The 16562-nt window shown below is 38.1% G+C and overlaps 1 protein-coding gene across 1 annotated transcript in view; it reads left to right on the top strand.

Moving 5' to 3' along the window:
* NWD1 (NACHT and WD repeat domain containing 1) overlaps positions 1-16562 on the top strand; it is a 200260-nt gene that overhangs the window by 74900 nt on the left and 108798 nt on the right. The window contains exon 10 of the mRNA XM_053702893.1: positions 4607-4724. Within this exon, the coding sequence (XP_053558868.1) occupies positions 4607-4724 (118 nt within the window). The remainder of the gene's footprint in view (positions 1-4606; positions 4725-16562) is intronic.

The following is a 16562-nucleotide window of genomic DNA, read 5'->3' as shown; positions in this document are numbered from 1 at the left end:
GAAAATACAATTAAAAGCATCATTTGCTTCAGAAACAGAATGATAACCATAGTCAAGGAGAATAATAAATACAAAATACTATGGCCGCTATGTACTGTATACATAAGTGAGTACATCACAATCATAACACTCAAGTGGCAAGGCACAAAGATTTGACTATAAACAGATATAACAAATGCTAGATAACTTAGCCCCATTTTTTTTTTAATTGTATAGAGAAGTTCCCCTCATAATTGCATATAATTTAACACATATTACCCCAGCTAAACTTTAGCAGCCTCTCTTGGACTTCTGAAACCATAGAAAGGAAGATATCTGGGGGCGGGGCATGAAGGGGGAAAAGATAAATGTGTGTGTATGTATATAGGGCCACTTTTGGACCCACAGGACTGAAGTTGTACAAAATAAGACTTAGTAGAAAAAAGTGTCCCCTCATTTATACTGTATCGGCCACTCTTGGGCCGCTTGCCATCCAGGAAAATTAGAGAGGGGAAGTAAGGGATTTAAATGAGATGGTGGAGATGTACTCAATAGTATATTAAATTGTTGGTCATAAGTGACTGTATTAAGCATTACCTATATTGTCCCTTGTTGGTTAACTTTGTAATGTTTAAACCTATCTAGTCCTACTTATATGGAGATACTTAACCTATAATAAGGGTGTAGTGAGCGACTAATACTATAAATATGTATTAGTATACTTGACAAAATACAGCAAAATTATGAATTCCAATTTCTCAGAATGGACATAAAGGCTAGGAATTACAAGCTCCTCCTGGTGAATCATTCTATCACACTTTATCCATAGGGCATAACAAGTTTGGAATTGGGAACAGATAATGTGGGTATAATAAGTGACTGAAATAATAAGGTTCACACACCCCAGCCTAATAGGTATAACGATGCATAGAAGTAGCGTTATTAAGTAGGCTAGCATCCCCTGATGGATCATAGTAATATGCAATATCTATAGATCAGACTAGGGTTAGTTTGGGTAAAACAGAAAATAAATTACAACATAGGGACCATGTATGACTAAAGGAAAGCTTAACTAGATCAAAAAACATGTGGAGTACATAACGAACTAAAAAAACAATAAGACCAATAGATTCAAATAGTGTGTATGAATAGAGTACTTAAAAGGGACAGTTTGAGCCATCCGTAGCTGTCATTCATGCCTCCGACTAAAAGTCATCATATATATAACAGCTTTTTCATTACACACATAACGGTTCTCACAATGTCCTCATATAATGGTATTAGAAATTCACCCTAACTTCTCTCCAGCTCGGCAGTACCAATAATGAGATGAACTTTGATTGCCAATCAGCCTACTCCATGTCAGTCGACTTGGCGAGGTCTCCCTCTAATGAGATTGGCAATGAGCTCTCCACTCATTTTTCTTTCAGCGCCGATCACAATCAAGGGTGGATGGATAGGCGGGAGCAGACTGGGGATTTCAAATCTACTGTAGGTCCGTCTCTGCCTCTCAGCATCGGCCGCAGGCACCTCTCTGATGCTATACGGGTAAGCTGTCACCCAAGTTAGAGCAGAAAGCCCCTCCGTTTGCTTCTCATGTTTGGCTCTCATCGGCTGCTTAGGTATAGGTGGCTGCACATCGCGGGTCCGGGTTTCCACAGCCCCATGGCCCTCCAATTGGGAGTCCAGGGTGGGTGAGGGTTTTTTATTAACTGGGCTTGCGTCGACTTCTGGTGGCAGGAAGAAGTCTGTATAGTAGACACATCTGGCTTTATGAATGCAAGTCTATGACCCGGTTCATCTATATGTGCATAGCGGTTGTTACCAGTTTGTCTGTAGCATTCATGAGTCTTATTGCTGGGCAAGCTTGACCAGGGTGGTGTATTTTTGTAGTTTTATACACATGGTGGGGCCACGGTGGCTGCAGGATTCAAGAGGAGCTTACATAGTTCTGATTCTAGACTCCGGTAGTGATCCCGTATAATCTGCACCATCTTGCCTTCCCATCTGTTTAGGGCCTCCATTTTGCAACGTTACTTGTATAACTCCCCTTCAAACACTCTTATCAGTATTCAGTATGTCCGATAGGAAGGTTCCCTTCTTTAGTATAGTAGGCAGTCTATGAGAGACTGTTATACCCTGATGCACAGGGGGGGGAGTTGAAATCTTATTCGAAGGCCGCCGCCTAAGAGCTCAACGGACCAGATCTAGGTCCTACAGGTCATAAACTCTGCAAATGTAATATCGTTCGTTGAAGCTCTTCTCTGTCTTGTCAAATATGTAATGGATGTCAGTAGATATTGCAGAACCACTGCTTAAATCGGTGGATTGAGCAGATCACTATGGGAGCCACAGATATTGCGACCTTCCATGGCTGCTGCCTAGCCACGCCCCCATGTGTGTAATACTTTACCACCTATCATCCCTGGGGTGGAGGATCCACAGAGTCCTGGTGCTTGTTGTTATTGCCAAGCAGGCAATGTATTGTGGCTCCTTAGTTCCCCTAGGATGGAGTGCAGCAGCGGTAGACCTCTAAGATGGCACCAATAAAAAGAGAATTTGCGCCCTTTAATGGTGCTGAAGAATCTCACTCAGGATTTGTCTTCCTTTGTCCCAGCAGCTGTCTCAGCAAACTCGATCCACTCCGCTTTGCTCAGCGAGAATCAGATGTCTGTGCTACGAGTCTCCCAGTTTCTGATTCACAGTTCTGCAGTCAATCCGAAGCGATTCCACACACTGGTATGGCGCTGCTCTCTGTCCAGTGAGCTCCGCAGTAAATCGCGACCCGTATCTCACACGGGTTGAAGAGGATTATTTTTAGCTGTGAGGCGCAGCAGTTGTCATGAGCTTCCAAAGAGCCGATGCCGGTGTCACTCTGTTACTTCTCTTGATGTAAGATCCTCCTCTGTGGGGAGTCTGTGAGCCAGTATGACCGCGGCTGCAACGCTGAATCTTATACTTCGCACTTTAGTGCTATTTTGACTTCGATGGGGGAATGATGTAATTTTCCAGTACAGGCAATGTCCAGACACGTACTCTGCCAAGGACCAGGGTACTCGGGTAAGAAAAAATACCAAATTTGTTCTATAGGATTAGCAAGCAACACAGAGCTCCTGTAAGATGCTGCTTACTCTAAGCCCGCCCACCGGAACCTATCTCTTCTTTCATGATTTAGGTAGAACATACAAATTTAAACAACTTCCTATTTTACTTCTATTATCAAATTTACTTATTTCTCTTGGTATCATTTGTTGAAGGATCAACAATGCACTACTGGTTTCTAACTGAACACATGGGTGAGCAAATGACAATCGGTATATATATGCATTTGCTGCTCCTGAGCTTACCTAGATAAACCTTTCAGCAAAGGATAACAAGAGAAGGAAGCAAATTAAATAACAGAAGTACATTGGAAAGTTGTTTAAAATTGTATGCTCTGTCTAAATCATAAATGTCTAATTATGACTTTACTGTTCCTTTAATGCAGAAAATAAATGTATTGGAAAATGTTTATTTATGTTTAGATTTGTTTTGGAAATACCTGTTTTTTCCCATTAAATTCATCACCTGTTCTTCCCAAGAACATGCCCATAAACATTGAATGAGCCTGCAGGTAAAGCAAACCTGCCACTAATGTTATATATGTCTAAACATATTTAGGTATTGAAATGCTAATTATGCCTGGGCAAAACCACCTATTTCAGATTAAAAAATCTATGTCTCTCTCCTGCCACTACTGGGAGATTAATTATTGCTATTGTTTCCTGGTTTAAATAGCTTTTCTACAGAGAATACATTTGTTATTCATATTTTCAGTGTAGGTGGTGGTTTCTACAGCTTAAAACAACTATTCCAAATGACAAAATAAAGGTAAAGAATTTGTTTGCAAACAATTAAATACACTTCAGCAAGTAAAATGGACCATCAGGAGTAAAATGTCCCTTTAATCTACATAGTAACTATCATATTACTGCCCCTTTTAACCCAAAAGCTATTTAACATCATAATGCCTCTTTGTATACAATCATGATAAGTTGTTATACTGGTTTCCTACCATTAAATTACTTTTGCCTTCTTTTGCTCCTTTTACAGGGACAGTCTACACCAAAAGATGTTATTGTTTAGGAAGATAGATAATGCCTTTACTACCCATTCCCCAGCTTTTCACAACCAACATAGTTATATTATATACTTTATAACATTTAAGCCTCTAAATATCTGCCTGTTTCTAAGCCACTACAGACAACCTCTTATCACATTAATTTTTATTAGTTTTTTACAACGAGACAGTGCTAATTCATGTGTGCCATATAAATAACATCGTGCTCATTCCTGTGGATTTGTGCAGGACACAGCACTAATTGGCTAAAATGCAAGTCAATAGCTAATACATAAATAGTCCCAAAATAAGGGTGCAGTCTGCTGAGGCTTAGATACAAGGTAATCACAGATGTAAAAACTATATTAATACAACAGTGTTGGTTATGCAAAACTGAGGAATGGGTAACAAAGGGATTATCTATCTTTTAAACAATACACATTTTGGAGTAGACTGCCCCTTTAAGTATTACATTTAGTTTCTACTCTGAGGCTTTTTTTGTACAGTTATTTTTTAACTCCTACACAGGTGGCTCCGCAACCCCTGTGGTTCTCGGAAGACATGCCAAATTTGAGGAAGATGAGTGAACTTCCTTATCACCTTTTGAATGCTGGACGTATTGAGGAACTGAAGAAGGAAGTGTTAGGTAAAAATTAGAAATGTGTGGAATGTGTAAATGCCTTTTTACTGGTCCCCATTCAGATCTACCAGAATTCTCCCACAAAATTCCTTGTGTGGGTTTTTATGAACATGATCATTACATATGTTAAGAAAAGCCATTGTTTTTTGGTCAAAAATTTACTTTTATCATTCAGATGTGGTGTATAATTTTAAAAAATTCCCAGTTTACTTTGGCTTTCAAATTTTCATCTCTTGGTTTGATTGGCTGAAACTTAACCCATTTTCCTGTGAGCATACTAAAGTAGGCTCAGGGGTATGCATGTGTCATATGCACTATGTGGCAGTAGTGTGTGTGTAACAATGTTGTATAGGCAACTTGTAGAGAAAGCTTCAAAGTACAGAAGCTTCAATCACTCTAAGCTAGCGCTGTATAGCTTGAAGCACTGTTTAAGAAGAATAAACACAAACTGTGAGGGAATTTTTCTTTGGACAGAAGACATTCAAACAGAGTGTGAATTAGTAGTAAATCAGTGAAGCCCAACTTCTTCACACCTAGGGACCACATATAAATCAATACAAATAAACAAATGATCAAATAATAATAATAATATGTTTCCTACAAATGTCCAGTGGCACATGCCTAGAATAGTACATATTTACTTCTGCTTTTTCTTAAGGCCACAAAAACTTTAGTACTGATTTCTACTTCAGCTTTATCTCATGGGGAACAAAAATGAGTGCAAAGGGTCATGTGTGGTCAGCCCTGGCAGAGCTGTGCGTGTTCCCTACAGGTTGCTTGTATGACATTGCTACACACACTGCTGCTGCCTCCCTCTACAGGTTGCTTGTAGTCATTGTTACACATACTGCTGCCATACAGTGCTTAAGATATGTGCACATTCCTTTGCCTACCTCGGTGTAGGTAATTTTCAACAACAGAAACACTATGAGAAAGAAGTAAATTTCTCAGCAATACCTGCCATCTTCATGTGGAAGTGTAAAGATTTTCCTATTAAAGTGAATGTAAACGTTAATGAATTAAAGGCCAGTATCAAATAATAATCTTAAAAACAGGGGTACTTTAATTCATTAACGTTTACAAAGATGCTTATTTTTAAAAATACTTACCTTTAAACATAACGCCAATCCTCCGCCCGCAGCTCCTGCGTTCTTTAGCAGAACGATGATGAATCTGGCTTCCTCAAATCGTTGTGTGCCCCCGATTGGAGGAAGCCCGATCCTCATTGATCTGCTGTGGGCAGAGGATCGGCGTTATGTTTACCATAATGCAAAGGTAAGAATTTTGAAAAATTAAGCATCTTTGTAAACTTTAATGAATTAAAGTGCCCCTTTTTTAAGATTATTTGATACTGGCCTTTAATTCATTAAAGTTTACATTCACTTTAATTATTATTTTCATTTTTAAAATGGGATTTTCTTCCACTTTTCTTTTATATTAATGTAATCTTAAAGTCCCATATGGCAACATTATATTTTACAGTTATAGTTATGCAATTAGCACAATATTTGCTTTGATGGTTTTATATGTATTTGTCTGCATATTTCATGTAGCATGATGATACTAGTACAGGAACCATATGGTCATGAAACTGGTAACCTTTCATTGAAACAAGCACTGATTTTGTAGCTGGTGCGTCTGCTAATTGGTGTTACAAAAATCTCAGAAGACTCTGTGGATGAAGATTTTAAAATTTGTTTGAAACTTCTATAGTTCACTAATACACTTTTTGTTGTACTATTGTTGACATAATTCGATTTTATGCTTAATATGTGACTTAACCCCTTAACGACCAAGGACGTGCCAGGCACGTCCTACAAAAAATGGTTGTTAACGACCAAGGACATGCCTGGCACGTCCTCTGGTGTTTCAAGATCTGGAATCGATCGTGATAGATTCCAGCAGCTTTCAGGGTATTGCAGCGATGCCTCAATATTGAGGCATCGTCCAATACCCTTTTTTAACCAAACCTTTGGTGGGTGGGAACCGTAGCAGGGAGGTGGGTGGGCGGCCCATCGCTGGAGAGTTCTGGATCCGGGAGTGCACCGTAGAGGGTGCGCCCGCGTTAATGTATGTGATTATGATGGAGGGAGAGGGAAGGAGGGAGAGGGAGGGGGAATAAGTGTTGGGGAAAGGGATCAGGGATCTGGGACGGAGAGGGGGGAGGGTATTGAGGGGGGAAGCTACACTACAGAAAAATGGGGGGTTTATTTTTTTTTAGCAAACAAAAGCACATTTTGTAGCAAACTGGGTACTGGCAAATGCCAGTACCCAAGATGGCGGCAAATAGGTAGAGGGAGGTGGGTTAGAGTGCTGTTTGGGGGGATCAGTGAGTTTGGAGGCTTAGGGGGGATCCTACACTGCAGAAAATATATTTAAAAAATAAATAAATAAAAAAAAAAATGCCTTTTATTTTAGTACTCGCAGACTTTTTGCCAGTATTTAAGATGGCAGTGACAATTGTGGGATGGGGGAGGGAAGGGAGCTATTTGAGAGTGGTCAGAGAGGGATCAGGGGGTGGGATGTGTCAGGTAGGAGGCTGATCTCTGCACTAAAGCTGAAATTAACCCTACAAACTCCCTCCCTACAAGCTACCTAATTCCTTCCTTCACTGCTGGGCATAATACAAGTGTGGTGCGCAGCTGCATTTAGCGGTCTTCTAATTACCAAAAAGCAAAGCCAAAGCCATATATGTCTGCTATTTCTGAACAAAGGGGATCCCAGAGAAGCATTAACAACCATTTGTGCCATAATTGCACAAGCTGTTTGTAAATAATTTCAGTGAGAAACCTAAAGTTTGTGAAAAAGTTTGTGAAAAAGTTTTTTTAAATTGATCGCATTTGGCGATGAAATGGTGGCATGAAATATAATAAAATGGGCCTAGATCAATACTTTGGGTTGTCTACTACACTACACTAAAGCTAAAATGAACCCTACAAGCTCACTACAAGCTTGCTAATTAACTCATTCACTGCTGGGCATAATACAAGTGTGGTGTGCAGCGGCATTTAGCTGCCTTCTAATTACCAAAAATTAATGCCAAAGCCATAAATATCTGATATTTCAGAACAAATATACCAAAATGGGCCTAGATCAATACTTTTGGTTGTCTACTAAATAAAAAATATATAAATGTAAAGGGTTATTCATGGATTCCTGACAGATATCAGTGTTACAATGTAACTTTTGCTAATTTTGAAAACTTTTTGGAAATAGCAAAGTGCTACTTGCACTTATTGCCCTATAACTTGCAAAAAAAGCAAAGAACATGTAAACATTGGGTGTTTCTAAACTCAGGACAAAATTTAGAAACTATTTAGCAGATTTTTGGGGTCAAAGTTAGAAAAAGTGTTTTTTTCAATTTTTTCAACATATTTTATAAAAAAATTTATAGTAAGAAATCTTTAGACAGTCCATTTAATGGCGAGAAAACTGTATATTATATGTGTGGGTACAGTAAATGAGTAAGAGGAAAATTACAGCTAAACACAAACACCGCAGAAATGTAATAATAGCTCTGGTCCTTAATGGTAAGAAAATTGAAAAGTGCTGTGGTCAAATGGGGTTAAAGGGTTATGAAACCCAATTTTTTCTGTTTCATGATTCAGATACAGGGGTAGATTTATCATAGTGCGAGCGGACATGATACGATATTGCGGATCATGTCCGCTGCACATTGATAAATGCAGACAGCATACTCTGTCGGCATTTATCATTGCACCAGCAGATCTTGTGAACTGCTTGTGCAATGCCGCCCCCTGCAGATTCACGCTAGCAGGGGGTATCAATCAACCCGATCGGGTTGATTTCTGTCCGCGGCCTCAGAGCAAGTGGACAAGTTATGGAGCAGCGGTCCTTACGGAGCTTGATAATTCAGCCCCATAGCATGCAATTTTAAGCAACTATCTTATTTACTCCTATTATCAAATTTTCTTCGTTCTCTTGGTATCTTTATTTAAGAATCAGTAATGTAAAGCTTACGAGCCGGCCCATTTTTGGTTCAGCACCTGGGTAGCGCTTTTCAAATAAAAATACCAAGAGAATGAAGAAAAATTGATAAAAGGAGTAAATTAGAAAGTTGCTTAAAACTGTATACTCTATCTGAGTCATGAAAAAAAAACATTTTGGTTTCATATCCCTTTAAGCAGAGCTGATTAGAAGGGTTTATTATTTAAGTCATTGTCAACAAACAGGGTGTCTAAAAATAGACTTTTATCTTTCCTTTTCATGGAAAAATGTGTTTGGACGTAGTAGTTCCGGTTTTGGAACAAGGCCATGATTTTATTTCACCTTTTCCATTATACCCAAGAAAGAAGGGATTATTGGACCTATTCTGGACTTTATAACTTTAAAGGGACATGAAACACAATTTTTTTCTTTCATGATTTAGAAAATTAACTTTTATTATATAATTTGCTTCATTCTCTTGATATTCTTTGCTGAAAAGCATATCTAGATAGGCTCAGTAGCTGCTGATTGGTGGCTGCACATAGATGCCTTGTGTGATTGGCTCATCCATCTGCATTGCTATTTCTTCAACAAATTATATTTAAAGAATGAAGCTAATTAGCTCATAGAAGTAAATTGGAATGCTGTTTAATTTGTATTCTCTAACTGAACCATGAAAGAAAAAAATTGGGTTTATTGTCCCTTTAAACAGATTTCTCAGAGTTTCTATTTTCAAATAGTAACATTTTGCAGAATTCTACCCCATATCCAACAGGGTCAATTTCTGCCTATGTTTAATTTGAAGGATGCCTACCTTCCTATTCCTAGACCATTTCCCGTTTCTAAGATGTGCCTTCCATATAAACGTTTTCAGTTTGTGGCCTTTCTGTTTGTTCTATATACAGCTCCCAGTATTTTTATGATGGTTCTAGGAACTCTCGTCTGTAATAAGAACTCATGTAGTTCAGCGGTTTTATAACTGGACAACATTTTGATTCATGATCCATTTTTTCCTTCAGCTGTATTTCATACCAATAGCCTGCTGTTGTTTTTTTGCAGACATGGTTGGAGAATTAAAGGACCAGTGAATACAGTAGATTTCAATAAGCAACAAATGCATGATAAAAAGATAATGTAGTAGAACTTAAAATGAGTAGTAGATTTTTTTCTGACAAATTTCAAAGATGTCTATTTCCACTCCTTCTGTATCATGTGACAGCCATCAGCCAATCACAAATGCATATACGTATATTCTGTGAATTCTTGCACATGCTCAGTAGGAGCTGGTGACTCAAAAAGTGTAAATATAAAAAGACTACAAATTTTGCTAATGGAAGTAAATTGGATAGTTGTTTAAAATTGCTGCTCTATCTGAATCATGAGTTTAATTTTGACTTGAGAGTCACTTTAATTTTGAAGAGCTCTCTTTATTGTTAATCAAGAGTGTCTTTTCTAGAAGTCATCATAGACTCAGTAACTATGCAACTTTCTCTAACAACTATACTAATGTTCCAACCCATCTGTAGCAATGCATAGAAGTGTTAGGTCTGATGTTTTCAGCATCAGATGTTCTTCCTTTGGTACGATTTCATATGAGACCTCTTCATCTGTGCATGCTTTGACAATGGTGCAAAAAAATATTTTTCATCTCCTATGGGATTCTTCAGTGAAGCAGTCTTTCTCCCGGTGGATAGTTTTTCAATCTATGTCTCTTGGGTGTCCTTTATTCGTCCAACTTGGAAAATACAACTACAGACGTCATTCTCTTTGATTGTAATTCATTGTGAGAAACTTATCTGAGTCTTCATTGAGACAATGATACTACTGTAACGTATTCACATTCTCAAGGGGGAACTTAAAGGGACAGTAAACTCCAAACAATTCTTTCATTATTTAGATAGAGAATACAATGTTTAAAAAGTTTCCAATTTACTTCGATTATCAAATTTGTTTCATTCTCATGTTATTCTTTCTTGAAGGGATACCTAGGTAGGTAACGTGCACATGCCCGAAGCACTACATGACAGGAAATAGTGCTGCCATCTAGTGCTCCTGCTAATGTATAACATTGTTGCAAAACTGCTGCCATATAGTGTTGTGGACACGTGCACACTTCTGAGCTTACATCCCAGCTTTTCAACAAAGGATAACAAGAAAACGAGGAAAATTTGATAACAAAAGTAAATTGGAAAGTTGTTTAAAATTGTGTGTTCTATCTGTATCATGAAAGAAAAAAAAATTGGGTTTTATTTCCCTTTAAAGTTCTTTAGCAATGAAGGAAGTCTCAAGGTTTTTTTGTTTGGACTCAGACAACCTTTCTATATTTTGCATCCCAGGTAGAAATCTGGGAAGCAGATTTCCTTAGGAGGTAATTTCTTCAACAAGAATGTAGTTTTCTTTTAGATTGTGGAACAATGGGGTCTCACATAGATAGACCTGTTGATATCTGTTTCCAAGAGTCTTTGTTTGATTTCTTCATTCTTTATTATTCTGACTGCTCCATTCAGGCTCTCAGAACTTTGTGAATTTGTTTCAGATGTCAAGCTTTCTCCAATCCTCAAGATCTCAAGGGCCCGATCCGATAAAAATCGTCGCCCGCAAAAGCTGGCGACGCCAATATTTGCGCTGGTTTGGTATCCTATATACGGTGTAACTTAGAAGTTACGCGCATATATTTCTGGCGTCGCCCGTAGTTTTTTGGGCCATAGGCAGGTATACCAAACCAGCGCAGTTTGGTATCCAATATACAGCGTAAGGACTTACATGGCGAAAATGGAGAAATCTTACTCCATTTTCACCTCGCCACAAAAAGCAGCCGTAAGAAGCCTTACGCTGACTATTGGAGCCCCGTAACTACCTAAACTGCCTGCTAAATAAACCTAACACCTAACGCATGCGCAATGTCTATCTACCTGTCAACCGCGATCCCCCGCCGCAATCCCTAATAAAGTTATTAACCCTTAAACCGCCGCTCCCGGACCCCGCCGCCATCTACATAAACTAACCCCCTACTGTGAGCCCCTAAAACCGCCACCATCTAACTGATCTATCCCCTAATGTGAACCCCTAAAACCGCCACCATCTAACTGATCTATCCCCTAATGTGAACCCCTTACACCGCCGCCATCTACCTTATCTATCCCCTAATCTGACCCCTTACACCGCCGCCACCTATATAAAAATTATTAACCCCTAATCTAATCCCCCTATACCGCCGCCAGCTATATTAATATTATTAACCCCTAATCTAATATCCCTAAAGTAATAAGCTCTATTACCAGCCCTTAAAAGGGCCTTTTGCAGGGCTTTGCCCCAAAGTAAACAGCTCTTTTGCCCTATAACCTGCCCTCCCTACACCGCCGCCACCTATATTAATAGTATTAACCCCTAATGTAAGCCCCTTACACCGCCGCCATCTATATTAAAATTATTAACCCCTAATTTAATCTACCTACCCCGCCGCCAGCTATATTATCTATATTAACCCTAAGTATATTATAGTTAATATAGTTATTACATTATATATATTAACTATATTAACCCTAATTATATTAGGGTTAATATAGTTAATATAGTTACTATAGTATTTATATTAACTATACTAACTCTATCTAACCCTAACACCCCTAACTAAATTCTTATTAAATAAATCTAATTCATATTATAAACTAAAATATTCCAATTTAAATCTAAATACTTACCTATAAAATAAACCCTAAGATAGCTATAATATAATTAATAATTACATTGTAGCTATGTTAGGGTTTATATTTATTTTACAGGTAACTTGGTATTTATTTTAACTAGGTACAATAGCTATTAAATAGTTATTAACTATTTAATAGCTACCTAGTTAAAATAATTACCCAATTACCTGTAAAATAAATCCTAACCTAAGTTACAAATACACCTACACTATCAATAAATTAAATAAACTACAAATATCTATCTAAAAATACAATTAACCCCTTAATGACCGGACCATTTTTCAATTTTCTTACCCTTAATGACAATGGCTATTTTTACATTTCTGCACTGTTTGCGTTTAGCTGTAATTTTCCTCTTACTCGTTTACTGTACCCACACATATTATATACCGTTTTTCTCGTCATTAAATGGACTTTCTAAAGATACCATTATTTTCATCATATCTTATAATTTACTAAAAAAAAAAAGATAAAATATGAGGAAAAAATGGAAAAAAACACACTTTTTCTAACTTTGACCCCCAAAATCTGTTACACATCTACAATCACCAAAAAACACCCATGCTAAATAGTTTCTAAATTTTGTCCTGAGTTTAGAAATACCCAATGTTTACATGTTCTTAGCTTTTTTTGCAATTTATAGGGCAATAAACACAAGTAGCACTTTGCTATTTCCAAACCACTTTTTTTCAAAATTAGCGCTAGTTACATTGGGACACTGATATCTGTCAGGAATATCTGAATATCCCTTGACATGTATATATTTTGTTTTAGAAGACATCCCAAAGTATTGATCTAGGCCCATTTTGGTATATTTCATGCCACCATTTCACCGCCAAATGCGATAAAAAGAAAATAAGTTCACTTTTTCACAAATTTTGTCACAAACTTTAGGTTTCCCACTGAAATTATTTACAAACAGCTTCTGCAATTATGGCACAAATGGTTGTAAATGCTTCTCTGGGATCCCCTTTTTCAGAAATAACAGACTTATATGGCTTTGTGGTTGCTTTTTGGTAATTAGAAGGCCGCTAAATGCCACTGCGCACCCCACGTGATTTATGCCCAGGAGTGAAGGGGTTAATTAGGGAGCTTGTAGGGAGCTTGTAGGGTTAATTTTAGCTTTAGTGTAGTGTAGTAGACAACCCCAAGTATTGATCTAGGCCCATTTTGGTATATTTTATGCCACCATTTCACCGCCAAATGCGAGCAAATAAAAAAAAAAAACTTTACATTTTTCACAATTTTAGGTTTCTCACTGAAATTATTTACAAACAGCTTGTGCAATTATGGCAGAAATTGTTGTAAAAGCTTCTCTGGGATCCCCTTTGTTCAGAAATAGCAGATTTATATGGCTTTGGCATTGCTTTTTGGTAATTAGAAGGCCGATAAATGATGCTGCGCACCACACGTGAATTATGCCCAGCAGTGAAGGGGTTAAATTAGGTAGCTTGTAGGGAGCTTGCAGGGTTAATTTTAGAGATCAGCCTCCCACCTGACACATCCCACCCCCTGATCCCTCCCAAACAGCTCTCTTCCCTCCCCCACCCCACAATTGTTACCGCCATCTTAAGTACTGGCAGAAAGTCTGCCAGTACTAAATAAAAGAGGTTTTTTTTTTTTTTTAAATAAAAATTATAAAATATTTTAGTTGTGATGGACCCCTGCCTTAGCACCAACCTCCCTGATCCCCCCCTCCAGCTCTCTAACCCTCTCCCCTACCTAATTACCGCCATCTTGGGTACTGGCAGCTGTCTGCCAGTACCCAGTTTGGCCCCACAAACCAAACTTATTTTAATTGTATTTATAACTGTTATTTGTGTTTAATTATTTCTGTAGTGTAGCAGCCCCCCCACAATACCCCCACCCCCTCCCCCTCACAGATCCTTTTAAATATAAAAAAAAAAAAAATAACTTTTTTTCCCCTTACTTTTTCATTGGTGTCAGTGTGGCTAATGTGCGCATGTGCACGCGCGCCCACGTGCACGCGCGCCCACGTGCACGCGCACACCCGTGCACGTGCACGCGCGCATCGTGCACGCGCGCACACGCTCCCTCCTCCCACCGGTCAGAGGCACCATCGGCACCATCACTACCGGTGCAGAGAGGGCCACAGAGTGGCTCTCTCTGCATCGGAGTCTTGTAAAGGGGTATTGCAGGATGCCTCCATATCGAGGCATCACTGCAATACCCTCAGAGCTGCTGGAAGTGATTGTGATCACTTCCAGCACTCTGTTAGACAACTGACGTACCAGGTACGTCCATTGTCATTAACTGATTGTTAATGCATGACGTACCTGGTACGTCAGTTGTCATTAAGGGGTTAAATAAACTAAACTAAATTACAAAAAAAAAAAAACACTAAATTACAAAAAAAAAAAAAGATTACAGCAATTTTAAGCTAATTACACCTATTCTAAGCCCCCTAATAAAATAATAAAGCCCCCCAAAATAAAAATGTTCCTACCCTATTCTAAATTATAAAATACCCAGCTCTGTACCAGCCCTTAAAAGGGCTTTTTGCGGGGTATTTACCCCAAGTTAACAGCTCTTTTGCCTGTAAAAAAAAAGAACCCAACACCCCCCCCCAACATTACAACCCACCACCCACATACCCCTATTCTAAACCCACCCAAACCCCCCTTAAAAAAAACTAACACTACCCCCCTGAAAATCTCCCTACCTTGTCTTCACCCAACCGGGCCGAACTCCTCATCCGATCCGGGCGATGTCGTTATCCAAGCGGCAAAGAAGAAGTCTTCATCCCGGCGATGTCTTTATCCAAGCGGCAAAGAAGAAGTCTTCATCCCGGCGATGTCTTTATCCAAGCGGCAGCAAAGTCTTCTTCCATCCGGCAGCATCTTCCATCAAGCGGCATCTTCAATCTTCTTTCTTCGCTCCTCCGACGCGGAGCATCCATCCGACAACTGAACGAGGAATGAGGTACCTTTAAATGACGTCATCCAAGATGGCGTCCGTCGAATTTCGATTGGCTGATAGGATTCTATCAGCCAATCGAAATTAAGGTAGAAAAATCTGATTGGCTGATTGAATCAGCCAATCAGATTCAAGTTCAATCCGATTTTCAGAGCTGTTAACTTGGGGTAAATACCCCGCAAAAAGCCCTTTTAAGGGCTGGTACAGAGCTGGGTATTTTATAATTTAGAATAGGGTAGGGAATTTTTTTATTTTGGGGGCTTTATTATTTTATTAGGGGGCTTAGAATAGGTGTAATTAGCTTAAAATTGCTGTAATCTTTTTTTTTTTTGTAATTTAGTGTTTGTTTTTGTAATTTAGTTTAGTTTATTTAATTGTATTTTTAGATAGATATTTGTAGTTTATTTAATTTATTGATAGTGTAGGTGTATTTGTAACTTAGGTTAGGATTTATTTTACAGGTAATTGGGTAATTATTTTAACTAGGTAGCTATTAAATAGTTAATAACTATTTAATAGCTATTGTACCTAGTTAAAATAAATACCAAGTTACCTGTAAAATAAATATAAACCCTAACATAGCTACAATGTAATTATTAATTATATTGTAGCTATCTTAAGGTTTATTTTATAGGTAAGTATTTAGATTTAAATAGGAATATTTTCATTAATAATATTAATATTAGATTTATTTTAATAAGAGTTTAGTTAGGGATGTTAGAGTTAGATAGGGTTATTATACTTAATATATATATAATATAATAACGATATTAACTATATTAACCCTAATATAATTAGGGTTAATATAGTTAATATATATAATATAATAATTATATTAACTATATTAACCCTAATATAATTAGGGTTAGTATAGTTAATATAGCTGGCGGCGGTGTAGGGGGATTAGATTAGGGGTTAATGTGTTTAATATAGCTGGCGGCGGTGTAGGGGGATTAGATTAGGGGTTAATACATTTATTATAGGTGGCAGCGGTGTAGGGGGATTTAGATTGTAGGCAAAAGAGCTGATTACTTTGTGACAAAGCCCTGCCAAAAGCCCTTTTAAGTGCTGGTAAAAGAGCAGTTTTCTTTGGGGCATGCCCCGCAAAAAGCCCTTTTAAGGGCTGGCAAAAGAGCAGTTTACTTTGGGGTAATGCCACGCAAAAAGCCCTTTTCAGGGCTATTTGTAGGGTTAGACTTAGGTTTAGTGGTAGGGATAGTTTAGTATTTTAGGGGTTGAATAATTTAATATA

The sequence above is a fragment of the Bombina bombina genome, chromosome 2 (assembly GCF_027579735.1).
Source record: "Bombina bombina isolate aBomBom1 chromosome 2, aBomBom1.pri, whole genome shotgun sequence".
Taxonomy (NCBI): Eukaryota; Metazoa; Chordata; class Amphibia; order Anura; family Bombinatoridae; genus Bombina; species Bombina bombina.
The sequence above is the reverse complement of the archived record's forward strand: the minus strand, read 5'-3'. Positions and strand labels throughout refer to the sequence as shown.